Below are 17,790 nucleotides of genomic sequence, written 5' to 3'. Positions count from 1 at the left end.
CCGATCTTTGACACCAGTCTCCACGCGCATTCCACGGCCAATTCGAGCGACAAGGCAGAAGCAACCTCCCCATTCAAATCCCCCTCTACCACCCTCTTCCTTCTAGGACCCTTGGTTCCTATACAGTTCAACCTCCCTTTGGTTTTCCTTTACGCATCGCGCGTTGAGCCTCTTTTACCTACCTCTCTAATAGCCCGAGCTTTATCACACGGCTCGGTCGCACTCGCGGAGGATTCCGGGTATTTGCAGGATGCGTATTGGAACGTAACCCTAAGCAGTTTCTCGGTTCGAAGTTTCGCGGTCAAGTTGTCGATTTCTGACTAGCTCCCCTACATGCCTCCTGTCTACTATTTGCTCCGGCAAAGAATTTCAGGATGGAGTGGGTGGGGTCAAAAGAAGTCAGACGTTCAGAGCCTCTCCTAGGGCAGTGAAAGACGGTCTCGCCATGCGTCGGACTGGGTAAGAATCCGCGAAGGATCACGCGTCGGCATTCCTAGGCTGAACATTATACGTGATCATATATGGGATGTTTCGAATGATATGAGCGTGGAACAGATCAAGAGAGAGCGGAGACGATTCTTTGTGTCGAAGAAAGTGCGGCTATCCTCTGCCCAGAGCTCAAAGATATTTGGCCTCCACACAGGGTTGTGAGAAGTCTCTGTTAAAGCCGATGAGATCCGCTGGCCGGAAACGAGCTCGATGTTGCTTGCAGCCAGGTCTCGGAGGTGGATGAAGACTTCCTGGGCGATTCCTCCACTTGGCACTTTGCATGCTTCAGCCGGCGATGCCGCAGCACAAATCTTGCCACAGCAGAATCAATCGCAGGTTCGACCGCCACTCCTCTCCAACTCGGGTCTGTACAAACACCGTCGAAACGCGGCAGCTTATTCACGAAACGCGCATCCAAGCACCCGCTATCAGATGTGTACTTCTGGTTGCAGAAGATCCCGATCAGCCGCGTCAATCATCCGCATCATGTCCAGCATGATGAAATGGAGAGCGCCGAATCAGTGGGCCCTTGATCTTCGGATCTCTGGATTCATGATGAACCCCACTTTGGTGGGAGGAGGGCGATTTTTAAAGATGTTGTTTGTGCGCCCTGGCCTGAGATATGGGCGAATGCTCTTCGACTTTGGATAGTGGGAAACCGCTATGACATAACGGAAGGGAAATCAAAATCTTGTCTCAGAGGTTACTGTATCACACACAAGAGGGGCATTCATCCTGTTGAACAGGGCCTGGAGCTCGGATTTGAATGTGGAATCTGCCAACCGCGTAAGAAGAAGCAGGGAAACATGTGGGGGGGGGGGGCAGTAATATGGATCACGAGGGAATGATGGCTGAAAAGATCTCGAAAAGCTCGACTTGCTGCACTGTGTGATTTTGCCAGCGCTCTCTGGTGCCTGTCATCTCCGGTCCAGGATGTATGAAGAAAGCTGCCTCTCTTGCGACTCACCCACCTCCACATAGGTCCAGAGTTTGTGTTGTCGCAACAGGCTCCGAAGTCTAGTCAATCCCTTTCGAACGAGTTCAGGAGAGTCACCCGATCTCAAGCAAAAATTCCCACACGCCAGCAGATCACAAGCTGGGAATGGTCATGACGGTTGAAATGAATGGGGTCACCAAGTTGCGAAGACAGGACCTCTCTCGAGTGAGGATCAAAGCTTTGGCTTATCTGTTCTTCCTCCTTGCCATTTGTTGAGATCGTCTTTGACTTGACCTTGATTGTGAGAAGGGCTTTGTCAGAAAATTTTGCTCTTGGTGACTATAATGAATGATTTTCACTTGGGTCTGGCGATGAAGACTTTTGGTTCGCTTGAAGTGACGGACCAAAAATGGGGCTTTGTGAGTTGCTTGAAGATTCGCAGATTTCATGTCCATACAACTTTAGTTCCTGAAGGACGCACCTTTCCGAAGCCGTTCCTGGATGCTTGCATGGTCCTTGGACGGCGATGACTCTTTTGATAAGTCTCCGCATACTGTCATGCTTTCTGAGAAGTGCTTATGGATTCTAGGTCGGCGTATGTTGGTTTTCCATGGGGATGAAGAGGGCACCGACGACATGGGGGACGTGGAGATGGTTAATGTCGAAGAGAGTTCCGGCAATGAACATGGTTTCGGCCGCTACTCTGGTGCCACCAGTTCCAGGGCTGGTGCCGTGACCAGAGGCCACTGGAATCGCAAGCCCATCGTGAGCTCCAAAGGCCAAGGGGAAAGGTATGAAGGCCCCAAAACGTCGGCCCAAGCCACCTGCAGAAGAAGTCAAGAAGGGGGCCTGGAGGAGCACCCCAAGATGCGGACGGTGCAGTGCACCCACAAGAGATACCGAATGGCATTGGCATTGGATGGAGGATAAACGGAGGTGCGAATGGGTTGGTCTCGGTCTCGTGTGGATCCTGGAATTTGTTTTTGCAACACTTGACATTTGTGTGTGAGCATGGCAAGATATCGGATACTATACATGCTCTACCTGAACTTGGAAGCGGAGTGGATTTCTCTGATGATATTAGTATCGCGATGATAACGTTTGGAAATGGTATCTTGGATTCTTTTTGCATCGAACCCGGGCTCTTGATACATCGTGTGCCAATGCTGCTCTAAATCACAGATCAGCTAACGTTCCTTCCCAATGATGTGACAAGCCTTTATGGTATCCCTTTCGCCAACGTGCGTGATTTTTGTACACCCATTAATTGCTGGGGAATTTTACTCGCTTCAACAGGTCCAAATTCCCACTTCACCGTCTCTCCGCCCTTCTGTCAAGTATCCATCTTTCAACCTGACACGCTCAACAACACTGGTCTTTGCTCCAGCCATTCGATCTTCGACGCTGGTGGCGGCCCCTGCTCCACAATCCCAGTGTCGACCATCAACTTTGTCATATATCTTGACAACATCTTCACCAGCGGCACAGACAATATGACGGGAGTCAAACATCATACTTGTGATCGGCGAGTCGTAAGCATAAGCATCGAAAATGGTACCAGTACGCAGATCCCAAATCTGTTTCGTGGTAAGCAATTATCAGGCGACAAAAAATGGGGGACCAGGAAAGCTTACCCGGACGCTCCTGTCTGCACTGCCCGTGACGAGATGAGTATCATCAAATTGCAAGCATGTCACTGGGCCCGTATGTCCAATTAAGCTTCTGTGAACTTGTCCGCTTCTCAGATCCCATAAGCGGACCATCCCATCAGCTGTGCCACACGCCAGTGCTGCATCAAAACATTGTAAAGCTCCGACAAAATCGGCATTCAAGTCGGCAGATCGGCCAGTTGGTCTCCATTGCGTATCTGTGCTGCCCATTGTCGAACTAGCTTGGGCAGCTGCCCAAAGAACATCCAAGGTTTGCACACATCGGCCCTTCACCAAGTCCCACTGTCGGAGGGTCTTGTCGGCAGAGCCAGAGACCAGGGTGTCACCACGGAGATGGAGTGCCGTAATTTCGTCGACATGAGCCTCCAGGGCGAAAAGCGGACATTCTTCCATCGCGTCAGGGGGTGGAGGAGGAGGAGCATCCTCATTTTCATTCCCAAATCCCAGTCCGTCATCTTCATCATCGGCTTTGTCACTATCACCGTTCTCGGTGATCTTGTTCTCATATGGTTCATAGTTAGCACGGCTAAGGTCCCAGAGCCGGATTGTGGCATCGAGGCTGCCTGTAGCCACGATATTGTCTTCAATTTGAAGACACCGAACAGAGGCGGTGTGGCCCTCCAAAAAGCCCATACATCGACCGAGATGCAAGTCCCACACACGCACTGTATCGTCAAGTGCTGCGCTTATCATGGTACCAAAAGGCTGGTCAAAATCCAACGCGGTTATCGAGTCCGTGTGTGCAGGGAGGGTTTTGATGTGAGATCCCGGTTCCAGGTGTTCATGCAAGACCGGTATGGATTTTCTTTTAGCATATTTCGGCCGTCGTTTGGACTTTGGAGAAGCCGATGAGGGAAGTTTGTCGTAGATTGATTGTGACATAAATGAGGCATCCATGGCTTCTGATTCGGGGGTGGCTACTCGTGGAGGATTGAGTGTACTGGTAGACTGATCTATTGCGCCTTGGTCGTCAAGTTCGTCCTGCATCTCTTCAATTCTATTGTCGAGTTCGAGGAGCTCATGTTCCACCTCGGCTTCATCATTCTCTAGATTAGCCAGTCGATCGAGCACAATCCTCCGCACACTTTGCAAGTTGGCCATTTTGTGGTCGATCTCGTGGATCTCCGTAGTGCACATGTTCTTCCTTATAGCCATCATTTCCAGTTTATGATTGACGGTATTTCGTTTCTTTTTAAGGTCTTGTATCGTCGGAGGACCATCTTCCTCCACATCACCGGCACCCAATAGACGATGCTGTTTGGAGGGCCGCCGACGATGTCCTTTACGGTGTTCGCTTTCTCCTTCGGGAAGAGATGCTTGGAAGCCTTGGAATAAGGAGTAGGTATTATCGTCTTCGGGGATATTTTGTAGTTGTTCGTCAGAAATGTGTGTGAGGGCTCGATGTGCGATTTCGCTGGTGGACAGTTTGGCCCTAACCATTTCTGAAGGAGCTTGCTGTGAGAAGGAAAAGACACCCCTCTGCAGGGCAGGGCGTCGCATCTGTCGAGAGATGCTATTCATCGCGTTTGGATAGTGAGTGGAGGTATTGTCGCCCATGAGATGACTTGCTGTTGCCGTCACCTTTCGACCAAAGGCTTCTAACTGACGCGTCTATCACCATCGTCAGTGTCATCGCTCGTGGTGATGTTGAACTACCTCACATCAAGCACTGCGCCGAGGACAGACTCATCTCCATCCCCATCCCCCGACATTCGTCGCGTTCGTGAGGCATTGCGGCTAGAAGAGCGCGAGCCGGCCATACAGACCTGCTCTTCTGCGCTGGCAGAGGGAATATCTGGTGCCTTTTTGAGTTGATTCGTTCAGTGATGCGTCCGGGGAATTCAACAAAACATGGTCTTTAATAGGCAGGTCACACTCATGAGGCTCTTGGAAGCTCGGGGCAAGTTTTGTGGAGGCAGAAGAATCCCGGCAATTTTAGCTTCTGGAGGCGCAGGCCGATGAACGGGACTTGTTCTGACGTACATGCTAGTTGGAAGCCAACCTTTGATACATCATTTCAACCCCTGTTGTTTACCCTGCCGTATTATTTTTGGTTGCTGACCGGGTCATCATCGTTCTGTTTCCTCTCTTATCCTCGAGGCCAAACATTGATCTGCACGCGACTAACGGATGATCGTTTCAGACATGGATACAGCAATAGACTTATCCGACGCCTCGAAAGCCTTGGACCTGGCTAACATTCGTTTTCAATTGATGTTCGTGTCCTAGATCTACCTCCCTAAGTCACATTCAGCGACTGACTGAGGAATAGTCGGCTGGAAGACACGATTATATTTCATCTCATTGAACGGGTACAATTTCCCCTCAATGCCACCATTTATGATCCCGGAGCTCTTCCAATCCCTTCGAGTAATCTTGCTCTTCCGGCAAACATTTCTCTTGCCGACTACCTTCTCTCCGAAACCGAACGTCTGCATTCCCTGGTCCGCCGATATGATGCTCCGGACGAATACCCTTTCTTCCCTCAAGTCTTACAGCGGCCGATGCTCCAGCCAATAAAATACCCCCAGATTCTCCACGACAACGACGTCAATGTGAACGACATAATCAAGGAGAGATACGTCAAAGAGGTCTTACCGGAGGCTTGCCGAAAGTTTGGGCGAGAGGATCGAGGAGAGACCAAAGAGAACTATGGAAGTGCGGCAACCTGTGATGTCGCGTGTTTGCAGGCGTTGAGCAGACGTATCCATTTTGGAAAGTTTGTGGCTGAAAGCAAGTTTCAAGCAGAGACCGAGAGATTCGTCAAGCTCATCAAGGCTGAGGATCGTGAGGGAATCGATGCCTCCATCACCAATGCGAAAGTTGAGCAGCAGGTTCTTGACAGACTGCGACTGAAAGCCAAAACATATGGCAAAGACCCTTCTGTTACAACCAATGGGGTTGGCGGAGAAGAGAAGATCAATGTCGAGGCTGTGGTGAAAATGTATGCTCAGGTGGTCATTCCCTTGACCAAGGTCGTCGAGGTAGAATATCTTATGCAAAGGCTCAAGGGGACTAAATGGGAGTGAGGCAAGGGATTGTGTGCCGACAGCGCGCGGCTGATATCTCTTGTCACTCAAGCCTGGGGTTTCAAGTACTCGGCAACATCCTGAACGGTAACCTTGAATTGGTCACCTGAAATCAGAATGACATGGCCTTGAGGCTTGATTCCGAGCTCTTGGAATGCCCGTTTCGAATCCGAGTGTCCCTCATCCTGTTGGATGGAGTAGTCAAAACCGCCATGACAGACGGCATGTCTTTGCAGAACCTCGTCCTCGGGATGGAAATACATTGTCTCAGACGAACCTGCAGCAGCTTTCTTTTTCTTTTTGGGCCGATCATCTTCAGCGTCAAGCGTCGACGCAACCTCGGTGTAGGTCTTTGAAAGGATGAGGTAATGGGAAAAGTCATACGGCTCTTGGTCTTCGATCGCCCATTCCATCTCTTCAAGCAGCATGGTGTACATGGGAGGGACCACCTCTGAAGGGACATTAATCAAACGCTCTGTCAGGATCAGGCCGATCGCGGGTATGGTTGGCTGAGATAAAAGTTTGGCCAAGGGAGCGAGGTCGGGTTTGGATTTGGACTTTGAGTGAAGGTACTGAATGATTTTGTTTACACCGGGCTTGTCCTATGAAGCGATTAGCACGCATTGGAAGGGGGCCGTCTCGACCACGTTTACCTTGTGCTCCTGGAGGTTCACGATAGATAAAAATGCATACGCATCTGTTTCATTTCCATCCACCTTGACAGTGGACCCGAGGGTTGGCTGAGACAGGATTAAGTCGGTGAGTGCGGACAACTCAAATAGCTGAGCATCCGCATCGAACAGTTGTTGTAGGAGTGTCTTTATCCCGTGGAAGTCGAACTCGGGTTGAGGATCGAACCATTCGAAGTCGACATCGAGCATATCAAAGTCCTAGGTCGAAAGTTAGTCACAATACGGCGGTGACTTCAAAATAGCGGACTAGCCTCGTCCTCGTCGCTCTCATTGTGAAGGCTCCTATCATTTTTGACGACCCTATCGCCGACTTCTTGCTTTCTCTTGCTCATCTTGCAGTCGTAGTCAATGTAAAAAGTACATGTGAGAGAATGATTGAACATGAGAGACCTAGAAACTTTTCTGTGGGGAGAATTTCCCCACTTCATTCCACAGAATTTCTGTGCACCAGGTGCCCCTCCACGTCAACTGATATTTTCCCATACTCTCTCTCTCTCTGTGGGATCATTCCGCGTATTCACGCTGTCGCAATGGCTGTCAATGGCGAAGTCAACGGCACGACGGTCAATGTACCCGCAAAAACCTTCGATACGATCCTCGTCCTCGATTTTGGGTAGGCCGCGCTCCCTACCTCCATTTCAAATGCCCATGACTCATGAACGGTTCAAGATCGCAATACTCGCATCTCATTACCCGTCGGTTGCGTGAATTGAATGTTTACTCTGAAATGCTTCCATGCACCCAGGAGATAGCCGGCTTGCATTTTCAACCAAAAGGTATCATTCTCTCAGGAAGCCCATACTCGGTGTATGAAGATGGCGCGCCGCATGTTGACCCTGCGGCATTTGAATTGGGCGTTCCAATCCTAGGTATATGCTATGGCATGCAAGAGATGGCCTGGCACTTTGGCAAGAATGTCTCGGCGGGCGATAAGAAAGAATATGGTCATGCCTATCTGAGGATCGAGAGACACACTGGCAAAGAACAACATATTGACCGCCTTTTTGAGGGCGTTGAGAATGATATCGAAGTATGGATGAGCCACGGAGATAAATTGTCCAAACTGCCAGACGGGTTCTATCCGATCGCCAGCACAGCCAACGCGCCCTTCGCCGGGATCGCCAGCATGTCTAAGCCATACTTTGGGATTCAGTTTCATCCCGAGGTCACGCACACTCCCCGAGGCACCCAAGTTCTCAGCAATTTTGCGGTCAAAATCTGCAAAGCAAGACAAGATTGGACGATGGAGAAATTCGTGGACAAAGAAATTGAGCGCATTCGAGCCATGGTTGGTCCCAAAGGCCAGGTGATCGGCGCGGTATCGGGTGGAGTTGATTCCACGGTGGCGGCAAAGCTGATGCAAGAGGCTATTGGCGATCGATTTCATGCTGTCCTTGTTGACAATGGCGTCCTTCGATTGAACGAGGCCGAAACGGTCAAAGAAACGCTGACCAAACATCTTGGTATCAATCTCACAGTCATTGACGCCACAGATTTATTTCTAGGAAGACTCAAGGGCATCTCGGATCCGGAGAAAAAGCGCAGGATTATCGGAAATACCTTCATTGAGGTTTTCCAAGATAAGGCGAAAGCAATCGCTGAGGAGGCAGCCAACTCTCCCAGAGCGGGAGAAATCGAGTGGCTGCTTCAGGGTACTTTGTATCCTGATGTTATCGAAAGCATCTCATTCAAGGGGCCATCGGCCACCATCAAGACCCACCACAACGTTGGTGGCCTCTTGGAGAACATGCATCTCAAGCTTATTGAGCCATTGAGGGAGCTTTTCAAGGACGAAGTGAGGGCATTGGGAACCAACCTCGGTATTCCCGAGCACCTTGTTTGGAGACATCCCTTCCCCGGCCCCGGTCTTGCTATCCGTATTCTGGGCGAAGTTAATGAGGACCAACTCAAGATCGCTCGACATGCAGACAAAATCTTCATTGATGAGATCATCGCTAGTGGTTTGTACAGGAAAATCTCTCAAGCCTTCGCAGCGCTTCTTCCGGTCAAAGCTGTTGGCGTCATGGGTGATAAGAGGGTGCATGCTCAAGTGATCGCTCTGCGTGCGGTGGAAACAACGGATTTCATGACCGCAGATTGGTTTCCCTTCGATGGTGACTTCCTCAAGAGGGTAAGCAGAAGAATTGTCAACGAGGTTGATGGAGTTTGTCGTGTTGTCTACGATGTCACTAGCAAGCCTCCAGGGACTATTGAGATGGAATAGAGATCATTCTCGGGAATTTAGGCGGTTTTGAGAAAGGGAGGTTTGAAGTGATTCGGTCTCGGAAAATGCGGCGTTTAGACCTGGTGAGTCAAGACTGGGTTTTACAGGGAATGCGGATACCACGGGGGGCGGTACATAAAATATCCCTGCAGAGGATCGTTGTTCGATATAGTTGCCTTCGCTTCCCTGCGCATGGGTGCGAGCACTCCAGATATATTGCTTTTTGGCATTAATAACGGAACTTTCCCTCTAGCCCTTTGTAAGAAAGGATTCCCTAATCGCGATATACTGCGTCGTGATTAGACGATCTTGGTGTGGTCGCAGGACTTGACTTCCTGTTTCCGTCGGTGGGACATCTGATGCCGGCTCTCCAGGTGAGAGGCTGGTTTGGAAGTGCCCTCCTTATCTTGTAAATGAGACATAATACTCGACCGTACTCATGTTCGGATGAGTGTTCGGCCTGAGGCGCAATCTTTCGCAGTCTCAACCGACCGCACCAGCGATCGATATTGCTTCAATCATACTCTTCCCAATCATCATTTATTCTCGCTGACAAGAACAACTGACATAAGATGTGAGATGTTGCGAGTCATTGACGAAAGGCCTCTTCGGGAATTTTCAACCCATTTGGTTTTGCCGCCGCGCTCGCCTTATCAGCCGGGATGCGATCTTCCCACGGGTAGAAGGAGCCATTGATGCCGCCCCACAAACGCTAGACAGACTCAGGAAACACAGTGCTAGACATCAACCATGGGCTGCACCTCGTCGAGATTCATGCTGACTATCTGACAATGTCCCTTAGCCTCAAGGTTTGGATAAAGGGGTTTCTTGCGTGACGGAGACAGCAGTCACGGTTCGGACCCCGATTTTGCAGTCTGCTCAAGATATACAGCTTACCATCAAAGTCACCTAGGTTCCCGAAAGGATATGTCGGTCTCCAAGCATCGCAAGGCTCGATATTTATTCTCTCTGGTTATTCAGAATCGGTCGACGACACCAGGCTGGACTCTTGCGTGCTCCTTTTAACTGGCCGGTGCACAGAATACCTCGACCAATAAAAGCTTTGCGCGTTGAATACTTTCATAAACACTCACGCTAGCCACCGATAACCAATTCCAGTAACAGAGTTACGCGACATATTCGTCTGTTCCACAAGAAAGAGCTGTACTACTCTGACATGATCCTCCTCCTTGTGAACTATGCGATCGATGGGATAGCTTTGTACGGAGCCCGTTTCCACATTGGGAGAAAGATGATTACTATGCACTGGATGAGAACGAGCGAACGAGCCAACATGCCGAGACCTGAGACAGATCAATCCTCGTGTCATGCATTTCGTTCTGGATTACGGTCTACCAGGTCAAGACCTTGTATCCCCCGAGAGCTGGCGAGGATGCTAATGCCTTAGCTCCAGTGGATCGATCATGCAATTCTTCCGCCAAAGCGCTAAATTCGGTGTCAAAAAGTATATTAATTCTTCACCGTCTCTGTTCAGCTTGATTTTAACTTCATTCATATTTGTCTCCGAATCTCTAAAGTCGACGCAACACTGACAAGAACAACATGGCACCCCACGCTGACGATCATGTCCAGGTGGAATATCAGTCTGAATCCTGGGTCACACTGAAGACAGCTACGAAGGAAGCCGGATCCCTTGTCCCACACAATATCTCATCCCAATCTCAGGAACACGGACAGAGCCTTGCTGATCGATATGAGCCTGGTCGAACCCCTGTCGAAAGCCACGAGAATTATGAATTCGACGATTTGACCCAGCAATTCCCGGACGTGTATTGGGACGAATTGAAAGACATTCCATATCGGGACAAGGGCCTACTGGGCGACCCTCGATTTCGAAACCTTCTTGACGCAGCAGATGACGTGTTCGATTACGTCCCTAAGGTAGGGACCGAGCTCGTTGGTGTAAAGCTGACCCGACTCAACGACGCTCAAAAATGCGACTTGGCGAGGCTCATCGCAACACGTGGCGTGGTATTCTTCCGCAACCAAGATGATTTCGATATCGACGCGCAAAGAGAGCTGGGAAAGTTTTTTGGCTCGCTGCATAGGCACGCCACGACTGCGATGCCTAAGAGGGAAGGCCTCGAAGATGTCCACGTCGTCTGGACAACCGATCAGTCAGTGGACCAAAGAGCCTTGTTCACGCCCTCATTCCTCTGGCACTCAGATGTAAGAAGATGGAACACGGACCAGCGGACATGCTGACATCATACGCAGGTCACTTACGAGGTGCAACCTCCGTCATACACCTCCCTGAAAGTTCTCACCGGTCCTCCGCGTGGTGGTGGAGGCGACACTCTATGGTGCTCTCAATATGCGATCTACGATGTCTTGTCAGCTCCAATGCAGAAATATCTTGAAAGTCTCACTGCCTTACACTCAGCAGACATGCAAGCTGAAGGATCACGAGCTGCGGGACGCGCTGTTCGGCGTGATCCAATTACAACAGAGCATCCCCTCGTTCGAGTTAATCCTGTTACCGGATGGAAATCGCTTTTCTTCAACCCAGGCTTTGTGACTCAAATTGTCGGAGTGCCCAAAGCTGAAAGCGACGCCATCATTCGTTATCTCACCGAAATCATAGTGACTACTCAAGAGGCACACTGCCGTTTTCAATGGGGGAAGAATGATGTGGCCATTTGGGACAATAGGTCAATGAACCATACGGCATCTTACGGATTCATTCCTCACAGACGACATGGAACGCGTGTTGCCGTGGTTGCTGAGAAACCATACTTTGGCCCAAATGGAAAGTCTCAAGAGGAGGAATTTAACAAGAAATGGGGCTTGCCACAAACCAACAAGGACGGGTCAAGGAGGTCAAACTACAACGATTGAATGTCAGAGGAATGAGATTGAGAAAAGCTCGCTTGAGAATCTTTAACTGGTCTGCGCTCTTTGGTCTGAAGATTCTAGCTATTACGCAGGCCTCTTTGAAACTATTTTTGGCGGGGGAGGGAAGAAGGAGGGGGTGGTTTGGTTGTGACCACAAGCTAAATTCAGTACTAGGAGTCTACTGAATGAGACGAACCTCTCTCCTATCCCTCGTTTGAGGCCTTATTGTTTCAATTTACCGCCGTTGCATGACTGATCGTAGGCAAGCTTGGCAGTAGATAATTTCGCAAAGAAATGAATATTTCAAAAGAGGTTCTTCCAGTATGCTCAAAACTCCATTACAAAGATTGAAAAAGAAAGTATTGTCAATACAGTGTTTGCTTTGCTCAAGATCTGCTCTCACCGTCCATATCTCGGTCAATGGTTAGTCAAACGCAGATGTCATGACAGTAATCCTTGACTCCATCAATGCAGTCAGAGGAGTCTCCGCCAGAACTCAATATCCCATCCTCGCCCAATTGTGAAATCGGTTTAAGTCCTGACGATCCAGTTGATCTGGACAATCTTCTCCGCGTAGAGAAAGAGATGCAAGAGAAGGATGAAATACTACCCGACGAAGTTCAAGCCGCGAATCCTGATAAATCAGACAAGTTCTGGAAGATCGTAATCAGCTCCTTCAGAAGGCGGAAATAAAAATAGGAACAACATCTCTAGCAGATGTCCAACGTCAGCAAGCAAAGAAGAGGATTGAACATCTGAAATCGGATATCCTCCTACCTTCATCTCTGGATATGGGGACAGAATGAACGTGAAGCACCGATGAAGATGAGATCTTTCTTCCAACTTCTTCGCCCAAAACCAATGATAACTATCTTGACAACAGTTTCAGCTCTTTTTTTTTTTTGGCTTCCAAAGCCCTCAGCACATTTTTGGATCTTCGAAGAAGTATATTCAAAGCCCGCGCTGCTGGTTCAGCAGACCTGTCTCGATGAACTTTCGAATGACCCAATTCAATCCATGCAATCGGAGAAACATAGCAACATCCATTCCATGTAGTCTCAGGTCCTAGAATCAGAAGCAAATCTAGACGAGATAGGGAATTATCATTCATCCAAATACCATCAACTCCAGTCGAAATAGCTCGCAAGGAGATGAAAGTGACCTTCTTGCGGCCAGAGAACTGGACGGCTACACAGCAGTGGTGTGGGCAACCGCAATGTTCAGACAACATCGTATGCGGTCTAATTTTCGCGGGGAAGCTTACCATGGTGTTCCGGGATATGGAATCTATCCAAAGTCGCGACAAGGTTCCACCTTGAAGCCGGGGGCTGGTCTCATCTTCACAAATACTCAGGCATTGAACCAGAAAAACCTACCGGGACAGAGCAGCTCTGGCAATGAAGGAACAATCCAAAATCAAATTATCGGGCTTGTGCAAGATTATGATCGCTTTTTTGTCATGGTAATAGTTCCAGGCTCCGGAGGACAGCTGTTGCAGGCCATTTTAGACATCATCGATACTTTCAAGGACTCTGCTCCAGCTTGAGTGTTCACAACTGCGTAAGAGTAAGTCCGATCTGAGTGTTACCGACCTCCTCATCGCAGACAACGGAGGAAACAATGAACAGGTGGATATGGAATCTTGTATGGCAACATGGCTCGCCAGTCCATCCTAACCAAAAGACTCTTCACAAATCATAGCTCTGTTTCTCTAATTCATGACAAAATGCTTGGGGAGCTTTTCCTTAAGGAGAATTGGAACGAATCCTATGGCAGCTCAAGTGGTTCTTGGGATGTTGAGAAGGCTAGATCAATCTGAGCACCAGGCGGTTCAATGCTGGGGCCTGAGGAAGTTTATACAGACGGCAGGAGATACCAGAATCAAGACGTTTGCAGAGACGTTAGGATTGAGGATCGTGGAAAGAATGAACATGGGTGCTTGATGCAGAGGAGGTGAGGACGCAAGCATTCTGGTTCGCAATCCAGCATTGATAGATACGGACGATGCAATTGAATATCTCCCGTTGAATTCGAGAGCCGGGGTCCAGGAGCTGGGTACGCGAGTCTTGACATGACGTGGAGGAAACGCAACAAGAACAGTTCTACGACATATGGACGGATCGAAGATGATGATGATGGAAACAAGACTCTAGTGTATCTCTTTACCATCTTGGTAGCAATTTTTGGCGCAAGGCTGGTGATGACGTATGAGTTGAAGCGACCGCCGCAGACAGCGTTTGAGGATATTAGGAGAGCATTTTGAATGTTAGAACTCCCTCAGCCCTTCTCATTGACTGAACATCACCCTTCCCGCTTCATATTGGGCACTGCTGTGGATTTAATCAGATCCTTCTGACCCCCTCCACCCTGGCTTCTCCGTTCCGGGGTGTAACTAGATCTCGGAACTGCTTCTCTCTTTTCCGTTACCTCTTTCCCAACACCCACCGTCGTGCTCGCGAGAGGCTCTTCGGTTTCCGACACGAATACATACCTAAACTTCGTCTACGAGCCCAATCCCAGATCTACCAGGCGATCGTTCGCAGGCAACAAAGAAAACGAGCAAGAAGAGACACGGGCTGGGGCCTGATTCCATTCATACGACGGAGGCAGAGTCGCATCCTCCTCCGCTTGTTGTATGGAAAGCACCATGCTGGTGCACACCACCCGAGAAAAACAAAGTCAACCGAGCAGATGACAAGTTATGGCCAACCTGGCGCAAGGGTGCCGGGTTCTCGCCGGGAGAGGTTACGTGGGTATTTGCGGGCGGCAAACGAGTTGAGGCAAACATATCAAGAGCAAATACATCAAAGGCTACAAGCTAGTGAAGTCGATGGGAGCATACCGGGGGATTTTCCTCAGGTTGATATTATTCGAAGTGGAGATGAGGAAATGCTCCTGTTTCCAAGTTACGCCCGGAAGCACACGAAGCGGAAAACCGACCCCGACGGCGCCGCCAGATATCAGCCTGGAACACACGAAGCTATAGAAGCACCGCATAGCAGTGGAGATGCTGACTATTGGAAAAGAGAATGGGAGAAATACGAAGATGCCAATGCCATTGTTGATGTCGATGTGCGAGGATGGATTTACTCGCCACAACGTGGTCCGTTGAATAGGAGGAATCGTCTTCTGATTGCCGTGGCTCGCAGACTTAGCGGCATCTATGCTCCAGTTCCCAGTCCCGCTGGCTCTCGTCCACCCAGCCAGGCTCCTACCGGTCGGGACCGGCTTGACGAATACCCATCAAGACATGAGGATGAAATTGCCACAAGAGAAGCCGAAAATATAGCTCGTCGTGGGCAAATGGAAGCCGATGCAGCTGTGAGAGGGAGTTACAGCCAGGCCAATTCAAGAAGATACAATGGCAACACTCCCACATACAGTCAGTCTGGCTCGCCCACACGAACAGACATCATGGTAGACGATGAGGATGACGGCCCTGATCGGGGATTTTTGGCCAAACGGCAATCCTGGAATGAACCGGCACACATGAGCCGAGAAGAATTGCATGCAGCAAATGAGTTGCTATTGACCCGACTGAAACCCTTTATGACGACACCCATGGCTCATACCCCAATCACGATATTCTTCTTCAATGACCAGAAATCAACTTCAAAATCAGTGACTACTGACGAGTCAGGTCATTTCAATCTGCGCGCCGCCCTGGATTTCATTCCCGACCAGGTCCGAGTTCTAGCATCAGACAAGTTGTCTGCCACTGAAGATGTCGTCATCACGGATAGTCGCGGTGTTAGCTTGATCAGTGATATCGACGACACTATCAAACATTCCGCCATTGCGAGTGGCGCTCGGGAAATCTTCAAGAACACATTTATTCGAGACCTCGGTGATCTCACCATTAAGGGGGTCAAAGAATGGTACACCAAAGTAGCCAGCATGGGAGTCGAGATGCATTACGTGTCTAACTCTCCCTGGCAGCTGTATCCGCTCCTTCGCAGTTTCTTCTCCCTGGCTGGTTTACCAAATGGATCCTTCCATCTCAAGCAGTATTCCGGAATGTTACAAGGAATCTTCGAACCTGCTGCCGAAAGAAAACGTGGTACACTCGATCGAATTATGAATGACTTCCCCGAGCGAAAATTCATCTTGGTTGGTGACAGCGGAGAGGCGGATCTGGAAGTTTATTCTGATGTTGTCATGGAATACCCCGGTCGAGTACTGGGTGTGTTCATCAGAGACGTGACCACGCCTGTCCAGAAAGCGTTCTTTGACCAAACCATATCGAATATGATCTCCTCCAAAGACGGTACCCGTCTTAGCCGTTCATCACACAATCTAGACCTCCCAGAGAACAGACCGGCCTTACCCACAAGACCAAAATCAGATCCAGAAGCAAAGACGGTTGAAGAGAAAGATCTGATTGACTTTAGTGACGACTTAGACGCCCGCTCTAACCATGAGAAGCCCTCACATTCTGATGATATGCGGCAATTGGACCAAAGTGGAAAGCCCCCTGCACCCAATGTACCCAACAAACCATCTAGTCTTCGCAACTTTTCGACTCAGTCAATACCTCCTACCAATCACGAAAGATTATCTATATCAGACACTGAAAGTCAAGAAGCTGTCAAAAAGAAGCCACCACCACCCCCCAAACCTCGTCGAAGCGGCGCTGCAGCTGCATCTGAAAAGAATGGCGAATCTTCTCTTCAACCACTTTCCCAACCTCCTTCCTCGTCACTGCGGCAGAATCAAAGTCAGCCCCAACCCGACTTGACAAGGCAGCCGAGCTCGGTATCTACACGATCCATCGTTCCAAATTCCATCTCCCGCACGAACACTTCATCCAGCACTGCCTTTAGCTACCCGTCCCGCAATGAAGAAGGCTACGTTGCCTCTGCCCGCCGACAAATTGCATCCGCATATAATTCTCTTCCAGCAATGCGATCGGCTTCTCCGTCCTGTCCGGCCGATCAAACAGACATTAGCGGCGATAATCGGCTCAACCCACATATTCCTCCTCGTAGGGGGATTGCGTCCTATCCCGCCGCAGCCGCACGCTGGGCAACAGGAGGAACGGGCGGCAATCCGGCTGCTGGTAGTGACGCAGGCTTACCTGGTGCTGCGTATGACAGGAAATTAGAAATCTGGAAGCGGAGGTGGGAGCGGGCTGAAGAGATCATGCACCAGAGAGGTGTGGTGTTGAGGAACTGGAGGATCGGAAGCGACGTGATGGACGAATGTGTCCAGCTTGTCAAGAGGGAATTGGAAAGAATTCAGGGCAAAAAGTGATTTATTTGGGTTGTGAAGGGCTTGGGATCCCGAATGGTCAGAAGAAAAGGAGTAGGTGACTCCTGCTTTCATCCCGGCAGGGAACAGGATGAAAGTCGGTTGATTTTGGATCGGTGACTCTGCTTCTACCACTTGTAGGTTTCATCATGCAATGGCCTGCGGAACACGACACACAAAAGTAACCCGTCCAGCACTGCTTCCTATAACAGCAATGTCGTTATGAGTTGCCCATGAATGAGGGCGATACTCAGGAGGAAGCCATAAGATCCTCTTTGAAGCCCATGTGACCCATTCCCTCTCAGCTCCTAGCATGCCACTGGAGTTTAAGTCAGGCTTGGGCTCCTCTGCGCTAGTACCATGTAATGATCCTTGTAGTGGAATGGGTACTGATTCACCATTTATTATGATCTTCGTACTGTCGGCGCTGAAGTCGATCTTATTATCGAATTCATTGATATCATGACGTAGAAGCTCCATCGCGGTAGCAATGTCCCACACCCGCGCCGTCCTGTCGTATGAGCTCGATGCTACTCGCGATCCGTCGGGCGAGAATACCACGCCGGTGACCCAATCGGAATGGCCTTCGAGCGTGTGTTGACACTCGCCCGTCTGCACATCCCACACCCGCACCGTCCTGTCG

The 17,790-nt window shown here is 49.7% G+C and overlaps 9 protein-coding genes across 9 annotated transcripts; 7 read left to right on the top strand and 2 right to left on the bottom strand.

Moving 5' to 3' along the window:
* Nucleotides 1–1,797: 1,797 nt before the first annotated feature.
* Nucleotides 1,798–2,356, top strand: Z518_10768 (uncharacterized protein; the record flags this gene model as incomplete). The annotated part of the gene is made up of 2 exons (XM_013411599.1): nt 1,798–1,845; nt 1,892–2,356. The coding sequence occupies 2 exons, from the start codon at nt 1,798–1,800 to the stop codon at nt 2,354–2,356; spliced, it is 513 nt and encodes a 170-aa protein (XP_013267053.1).
* A 359-nt stretch (nt 2,357–2,715) lies between these two features.
* Nucleotides 2,716–4,856, bottom strand: Z518_10767 (uncharacterized protein; the record flags this gene model as incomplete). Its single annotated transcript, XM_013411598.1, has 3 exons — nt 2,716–3,003; nt 3,061–4,707; nt 4,758–4,856. 3 exons carry the CDS (start codon nt 4,854–4,856, stop codon nt 2,716–2,718), a joined length of 2,034 nt encoding a protein of 677 aa, XP_013267052.1.
* A 385-nt stretch (nt 4,857–5,241) lies between these two features.
* On the top strand, nt 5,242–6,125 carry Z518_10766 (chorismate mutase; the record flags this gene model as incomplete). Its single annotated transcript, XM_013411597.1, has 2 exons — nt 5,242–5,312; nt 5,369–6,125. 2 exons carry the CDS (start codon nt 5,242–5,244, stop codon nt 6,123–6,125), a joined length of 828 nt encoding a protein of 275 aa, XP_013267051.1.
* Nucleotides 6,126–6,172: 47 nt separating this feature from the next.
* Nucleotides 6,173–7,006, bottom strand: Z518_10765 (uncharacterized protein; the record flags this gene model as incomplete). Its single annotated transcript, XM_013411596.1, has 2 exons — nt 6,173–6,727; nt 6,779–7,006. 2 exons carry the CDS (start codon nt 7,004–7,006, stop codon nt 6,173–6,175), a joined length of 783 nt encoding a protein of 260 aa, XP_013267050.1.
* Nucleotides 7,007–7,347: 341 nt separating this feature from the next.
* Nucleotides 7,348–9,041, top strand: Z518_10764 (GMP synthase [glutamine-hydrolyzing]; the record flags this gene model as incomplete). The annotated part of the gene is made up of 2 exons (XM_013411595.1): nt 7,348–7,430; nt 7,487–9,041. The coding sequence occupies 2 exons, from the start codon at nt 7,348–7,350 to the stop codon at nt 9,039–9,041; spliced, it is 1,638 nt and encodes a 545-aa protein (XP_013267049.1).
* Nucleotides 9,042–10,604: 1,563 nt separating this feature from the next.
* Nucleotides 10,605–11,900, top strand: Z518_10763 (uncharacterized protein; the record flags this gene model as incomplete). The annotated part of the gene is made up of 2 exons (XM_013411594.1): nt 10,605–11,231; nt 11,280–11,900. 2 exons carry the CDS (start codon nt 10,605–10,607, stop codon nt 11,898–11,900), a joined length of 1,248 nt encoding a protein of 415 aa, XP_013267048.1.
* Nucleotides 11,901–12,365: 465 nt separating this feature from the next.
* Z518_10762 (uncharacterized protein) lies at nt 12,366–12,590 on the top strand (the record flags this gene model as incomplete). The annotated part of the gene is made up of 1 exon (XM_013411593.1): nt 12,366–12,590. One exon carries the CDS (start codon nt 12,366–12,368, stop codon nt 12,588–12,590), a length of 225 nt encoding a protein of 74 aa, XP_013267047.1.
* Nucleotides 12,591–13,113: 523 nt separating this feature from the next.
* On the top strand, nt 13,114–13,443 carry Z518_10761 (uncharacterized protein; the record flags this gene model as incomplete). The annotated part of the gene is made up of 1 exon (XM_013411592.1): nt 13,114–13,443. The coding sequence occupies one exon, from the start codon at nt 13,114–13,116 to the stop codon at nt 13,441–13,443; it is 330 nt and encodes a 109-aa protein (XP_013267046.1).
* A 1,145-nt stretch (nt 13,444–14,588) lies between these two features.
* Z518_10760 (uncharacterized protein) lies at nt 14,589–17,150 on the top strand (the record flags this gene model as incomplete). Its single annotated transcript, XM_013411591.1, has 1 exon — nt 14,589–17,150. The coding sequence occupies one exon, from the start codon at nt 14,589–14,591 to the stop codon at nt 17,148–17,150; it is 2,562 nt and encodes an 853-aa protein (XP_013267045.1).
* Nucleotides 17,151–17,790: the final 640 nt, after the last annotated feature.

Source organism: Rhinocladiella mackenziei (genome assembly GCF_000835555.1).
Source record: "Rhinocladiella mackenziei CBS 650.93 unplaced genomic scaffold supercont1.10, whole genome shotgun sequence".
NCBI classification, from domain to species: domain Eukaryota; kingdom Fungi; phylum Ascomycota; class Eurotiomycetes; order Chaetothyriales; family Herpotrichiellaceae; genus Rhinocladiella; species Rhinocladiella mackenziei.
The sequence above is the reverse complement of the archived record's forward strand: the minus strand, read 5'-3'. Positions and strand labels throughout refer to the sequence as shown.